This window comes from Camelina sativa, chromosome 18 (assembly GCF_000633955.1).
Source record: "Camelina sativa cultivar DH55 chromosome 18, Cs, whole genome shotgun sequence".
NCBI classification, from domain to species: domain Eukaryota; kingdom Viridiplantae; phylum Streptophyta; class Magnoliopsida; order Brassicales; family Brassicaceae; genus Camelina; species Camelina sativa.
Window position 1 is genome coordinate 3,480,916 of NC_025702.1, and position 6,760 is coordinate 3,487,675.

General features: G+C 39.1%; 1 protein-coding gene across 1 annotated transcript; it reads right to left on the reverse strand.

Moving 5' to 3' along the window:
* LOC109130615 (vesicle-associated protein 1-4-like) lies at nt 985-1,772 on the reverse strand. Its single transcript, XM_019240369.1, has 2 exons — nt 1,153-1,772; nt 985-1,068 (listed from the first exon to the last, which is right to left on the reverse strand). Coding segments are annotated over exons 1-2 (612 nt in total). The 5' UTR covers nt 1,763-1,772; the 3' UTR covers nt 985-1,066.

A 6,760-nucleotide genomic window follows, 5' to 3' on the forward strand; every position in this document is an offset into this window, starting at 1 on the left:
CGACGGATGTCTTCTTATAGTGGAGGAGAATTAGAGAATCAGAAAAAAGGGACTTTGCCTTGCCTTTGTCGTCACTGCGTTGTCACACGCGACAAGCCTCACGCCTAACGAGTTGACTTACCACCATCGAGTGTGATTACTTTTTGGACCGGTTTAAACCAGGTTATGGTTATTGTAGGAATGGTACATTTTCTTACCGCATTATTGAGAAAAAACATCATTTTTGTTCTCATTACTGACATAAAATCTCGTACAAGAGACACAGGCAAATGCAGGGGGAGAGTGTTTGTGGCCAACTATGTTTGCTATGGGAATTTGGTGGGCATGAAAATGGTGATGTGGATATGTGCTTAGAGACGAGAGGGGAACCTGGTGTGGGGGGTTTGTGCTAAATATTGGCATATGCTCGGCCACTTTAGCAGAACTATGGGGTGTCTATTACGGGTTGCTGATTGCATGGAGGAAGAGGATTATCCGGCTTGAATTGGAGGTGGATTCAGAGTTGGTGGTGGGTTTTTTGAAGACAGGGGTTGATGATGCTCATCCTTTGTCCTTCCTGGTACGCTTGTGCCATGGCTTCTTAACAAAGGACTGGATAGTCCGTATTTCACATGTGTATAGAGAGGCAAACCGTCTTGTGGATGGCTTATCTCAATATGATTTTACTTTACATGTAGGGTTTCAATTCTTGCTGTCGTGTCCGCCTAATTTAGAGGCTGTTGTAAACGATGATGGTCAAGGAACTATGGTTCCGAGGCTTGTTCGTGTCTGAGTGTCTTTTATTTAATAAATTACAGGGGGTAAATCCCCTGTCCATTACCAAAAAAAAAACTGTTTGAAAAGGCAATATTTTATGGGCTTTGAGGTAGATCGAGAAAATTAAAATATCCGACTCTTAGAAGAAAATAAAAAATTACAATGAAAATAAAATAATATACTATGTAATATTATANAGCGATTAAAGCCCTGAAGAATACTTCTCTAATCCCTAATTTTCTTCTTCTTGGAGAGTTTGGTAATAATCTTGAAACCTCTCTAACAATGGCGCGAACAAGAGCAAATTCGTTTCTGCAACATGAGTAGAAAACAGATTATTAGAAGACCAAATACTAAGTCATACTACGAAACTAGAATTGGTTCAATGTTCTTAACACATGTGTGCTTCCAAGCTCATGTCTATTCGTCCTGTCATAATAGGGGACTTCAAGGATTCTTCCCAACTTTGAACCATCATTGGTTCCATTGCAAATCTCTCTTTTGTATCCCTAAAATGTATTCCAAACTCTCCCTGGAGTTTTCTAACTTCGTTTGGTTTCACGTTGTAGAACACGTGAATGACCACAAGTTTTCCTTCCTTTGCAAGCTTGTTCATTTTTGCAAGCTCATTCAAGCACCAATTTGACTCCGAGTACCTCTTTGAGAAGATGGCCAGCGCGATATTCGACTTCTCTATACTACTTGTCAATACTTGTTGTTGCTGTTGTTTTTCTCTAGGGTTGTAGGTGTCTGTGAAGACATTGATCCCTGAGTCTCTCAAAGCCCATACGAGATGCATGACAAAGTTGTCGCCAAGCTCGTCTTTACAAAAACTAACGAACACTTGTGAACGACCTAGTAGTCGGTCCAGCTCTGACATTAGAGGCTCAAAAGACGAGATGATGTTGTTTTGGGTCTGGTGGTCTTTGGATTGACCTGAAATACAGCAGATATATAGCAGTTGAGTAAACCTGAAGTACAACAGAGGTGGAAACAGAGCAGACATGTTTGGTGGTTGTGTAGTGCAACAGAGCTGGAAACAGGGTAAACCTCGTGAAGAGGTTGTGTATTGCAACAGAGCGGAAAAGCTTCAAGTTGCAGCAAACAGTGGAGCGGCTGTGTCAGAAAAGCATGCTTGTGTTAACTGTGTCAGAAACAAAAGCATGGGTCAAGTTGACAAAAAGAGAACAAGCTTTTACCCAAAAGTCAAGAGGAAGAAGCTTGTGGAACCTAGGGTTTGTGGAGAACTCTAAGAGGTATAAAAGGAAGAGGTGGTAGCAAGAAGAAGCTTATGCACCTTATACCTAAAATTGAGAGAAGCACACATGTTGTGTGTGGTGTTGTCCCACCAGTAAGATAGAGAATCTGCTGGTGGTTTTTGTAGAGGTTCACACTCGTCGGAAACGACAAAGAGTGGTAGTTCTTTTAGTTCATGTAGATTAGAGTGGTAGGCACAAGTGTGTGCTAGATACCATTGGCAAATGTGACTTTTGCGTTCTAATTCTAGTGAATGATTCTGGACTTGGTCCCGGGGATGTAGGTTATCCGAACCCCGTTAACAAATCTCTTGTGTCGTCTCTTCACTATCCTTTCATCTCTCTGTTAAGCATCACACATACAGATCTGTCATACAAGTCTGTAGATCTAGCACACATCTCATTATTATCTCTAACAGGTTAGATCTTGGATGTGTTGCTAGATAAGAGAGAAAAGAAGATCTTTATCGTTTGAGAAGAAAATCCAGAGTCTCTTTTAAGTTTTTGTGGAATCGAAGTAATAGAGAGAGATGGAGGAAGATGACGACGGCGGATCTGTTTTCAAACTCGCCGGATTTTGTTTTTACAGTTCATCGGGATTTTTAGTGTCATCTTCAAGATGTCTTGATTCTCATGTCGTGAGAAATTATAGTCGAAGAAAGGAGAAAGGTTTTCTTACATGGGTATTTTGTGTTATTGGTCGGCCTTCATCTAAATTCGTAAATCAGGCCCAATAAAAGCCCACAAGGAGTTGTTTTAAGGTGTTGGGCCCGTGAGGGTTCTTGTCACGTGTGAATCGGTTTTTAAAAAATCAACAAGTCAACGAGAATCTTCTACTCCTGTTTGGTCTTCACCTTGAAATTAATAGAGGATCTTGTTGATGCTCAGGGAATCTCCTTTGTCTCTACTTTGTCACAAGAAGCCTGAATCAACAGGTATTTTCTCCTAAAGCTTATGGATTTGGTTTGGAAGATTAGCCTTCAAGTTTTGCGATTACCTTCATCACTACTTTTGAAGTTTATGTTCCGACGCCGGAAAAGCTGTGAGCCGTTGTGAATTGTTCCTTGAACATTTCATAAAATTCACTGGAGATTATGGTAACAGTATGAAGTATATATCGTGGATTTGAGGTGGAACTACATCATTTTTGAAATTATAAAAAGAGTTTGAGGCTAAGAAGATGTCACCAGATGCTCATAGTTGTTAATCCAAATATGGGGTGAGTCCTTGTTCTGTGTCTCTAACAGTAAAGAGAGTAACGAAGTGTTGTGGTTTACATCTGATTTTGAGTATGAGAAGAAGACGCTCATCTCTCCGCCGCTGAGGACTCAATGGTTGTTTGATTGGTTCTTTGCAATCACAAGTGTTACTTGTGTTGGGACTTTAGAGAAAGAGTTAATAACACCCCTGGTTATTTTCTCCAGTTTGAAAAAAAAAAGGAAGTGATTCTTGGCAAAGAATTATGATCTCTGAATTCGGGTTCTATGGAAGTGAAGAAGAGCTTGTGTGAGGAATGGAGTTTGATCCTCACTAATATTGAAGGTTGTCGCTGATGCGTCTTAAGAAAGATGAAGAATTGATCTTGTGTGGTCTTGTGTTATCTTGGGTTTTTGGTAATTGTGCAAAGGCCTAGTGTGCTATTATATCTAAGCCCATTACAGAAAATGGTAAAGATAGGTCAAAGCTGCAGGTGACTGTGGAGTTCGACGTCAACCACATGTTTGGGTTCAGTTTGAGCCTTTATGTATGCTTGAGGAAGCACGTGGAGTATTGCGATCTGATGGAGATAGAAATAGTATGGTGAACAAGTGGTCAGGGAGGGGCTGAATTGCATTAGTTGTGTTGCAGAGGTTTGTCTCAACCTATCAAAGATGCTTCTAGCTAAAGAAGAAGACCTGAGGTCATATTGATTAGTTGAGATCACAAGAAAGGGAAGTATCATCAAAGGATAATCATTTGGATTATGGGCCCTAAAAATTTTGCTAGCTTTTGAGAAGAGATCAAATGAAACATTTTTCAGATACTGAAATCCGCAGTCCTGTTATAATTTCATACATCAAGGAAATTGTTGTGTCGCTGGTATGTGTTCTTCTTCTACAATTTCCTTTGACTACAGATCTTGGCTTCTAGTGCTGGCAGGTGTTTTGAAAAACTGGAAATGAGATCTTCTCAAAGACATAAAGATCCCTTTCTGGTTCTGTGTGATATTATTGGAATCTGCTTTTGAAGTTGGTTGTTTGCAGAGTTATCTTTATGGATATGTTTTGGGGATTTGGTCATAACTTCCAAACCGTAAACCCAAATTATGATCTGATTTCACCTATAGCTCCCTATCTCTGATGTTGGTCTTGTTACTAAGTTGCAGAATTTTCTGGGTTGAATTGCTGCTTCGTCGATGTCGTGTATCAAGAATGGTTAAAAAGTTTTTATGAAAGATATATCAAGATCTTTGAAGTCTACAAAGAGACAAGGTCTGTGTTGTGTTGATTATGTGTTCCTATGGAAAAGTTCTTGGTGGAAACACATAATCAACATGGGGGAGTAAAACAAACTCATAATGATAAAAGAAGAAGATATGAAGAAGTTATGATTTTGATGGAGTTGCAGGTTCAGGAAGCTGTTTTGTGTCTGAATTTTCATCTTCGTTTGACATGGCTATAAACCTTGGATTTTAGCATTGAAAGATGTTTTGGAATCTTGAAAGCAGGATCTTTATAGTTATATAAAGGTATCCTTCTGATTCTGTGCCATTTGATGGGAAACTGTTCCCAAAGTTAGCTGTTCGCAGGGTTTTAGCATTTTTGATCTGCTTTGGAAATTTGGTCTTAACTTTCAATCAACAAACCCAAATTGTGATCCGCTTTTCCTGTGGGTTTATATTACTGTCCTTGATCATCCCACATCACTCTGGAATTTTCTGGGCTGTTTTGTCATTTCGTATATGCTCTGAATCAAGGCAGTCTCTGCATCAAGGCGAAAGAAGAAGCTCAGTTCAAGACCTCCTCGCTGGAAAAAGAAACAGAAGTTCTTATTGTTCCTTGGTTTGTTAATCACAATCAAAGTATTACGATCTATCAGTGAGTAACACTAAGTTGATTGTGAAGAAGTGTGGAAAGTCATCTGATCTGAAGGTGAACATCTTGCACCAAAGTGTGAAGTGTTCAAGACATACATTCACCTCTGTGTCACTACCTCAAAGCTATGTCAATGTAAGTTAAATCTTCTGCGTGATGGAATATGATTCCAAGGATTTAATCTCTGCAGGGAATTAGTGTCACGAGAGAAGTGTTACTATGGAGATGTGAAACCCATATTTTGCTGTTGAAAATTCTTATGGTTCTTGGAGGTTTTTGTGAGGAATGTCCTTAAAGCTCTTATCAGATGTTATTGGTGTTGTTCTCAGTTGTGTCTTCTATTGGTTGGGATTGTGTACAAGTAAGTTGTTGCAGAATATTCAAGAAGACCTCTGGGTGTTAGAAGAGAAGAGTAAGAGCGCTCGATTATTAAAGTTTAAGAGAAGGATTCACTTTCACTTGTAGTATAAGATGGTCGGGATCAATCTGAGGTAGAATACTCTGAGTTGTGTAACTCTGGTTCAGTTCTGCAAGGTTAGCAAAAGTGACATCTGCAAGGAGATGTTATTCGGGATCAATCTGAGGTAGAGTACTCAGAGTTGAGTAAAACCGATTATGTTGTAACCCAAGAAGCTGAAGTGTCTTGTCAGTGAAAGTTGGGACATCGCTTTTGAAATTCAAGAAATTGTTGCTGCTCTAGTTTTTAAATCTGAGGATTGTTTATGAGGTTCTTCTTTTGTGCATTGAAGAAGGATGTTCCAAATACTGAAACAACACCTGCTTCAGAAGCTACAATTGTCTATCTTATTCACTGGTTCATTGTTGGGATCAAAAGATGTTGTTTAAAGGTTGTCTCAAGGTGGAGTCTCAAGGAAATCATAGTTGTGGTATGTATTGCAATTGTTTAATGGAAGCTGCATGTCGACCTCATGAAGTACAATATATGGATCTCTAGTCTTTCTTAGTAAGAAGGGTTTCTGAATTTAAAGGAGGGCATTCTGAAGGCTATATCTGCAAAAATGGAAACAACTTTAAATCAAGGCTACTTGAGCAAGTAAGTCTGCAAAAGCTGGGGCTATTCAGTCAGTGCTACGTTTAACAAATCATCAATTCTTCGAGAGATTATATGTCTAAGTTTCCGCTGCAACTACAAAGGTATTATTTTGATGATTGTGTTATTGCTTCTGATCAATTTTTGCTTCCATTGTTCAAAGGGTGAACTTTGAAATGAAGCACATTGTTTGCTAGTGCTGATGAGTTTCTGACAAAGTTAAGATTCATGAGGTTCAAAGAGGATTTTAAGATGTTTGACATTTGTGCTCTCAAGGAAGTGTTCTCAACTCAGAACTAGTTTGTGTTTTTGTCTTTAGAAATTAGCTGTTTTGTGCGTACGACAGGCTTTGATCCTGTTCCTATTGGCGACAGCGGTACATTTCTGAAGATGGGTTAACTAGTTCTGAGCTACTCTCATTTGTGTCATTGTAACCAAGTAATCATTGTCAATGGTTTGATGGCTGATATCGTGTTCTGGTTTTATGATTTTGGTATGTGTGAAGTTTCTGCAGTGTTCAGGCAAGTCTGAGCAGACTCTTAACATCAAAGCAAGAGGAGGATCAATATTTGCTTAATGAGTTCCTTATTGGACTATGCTCTTGATATGTTACTTTTTACCTT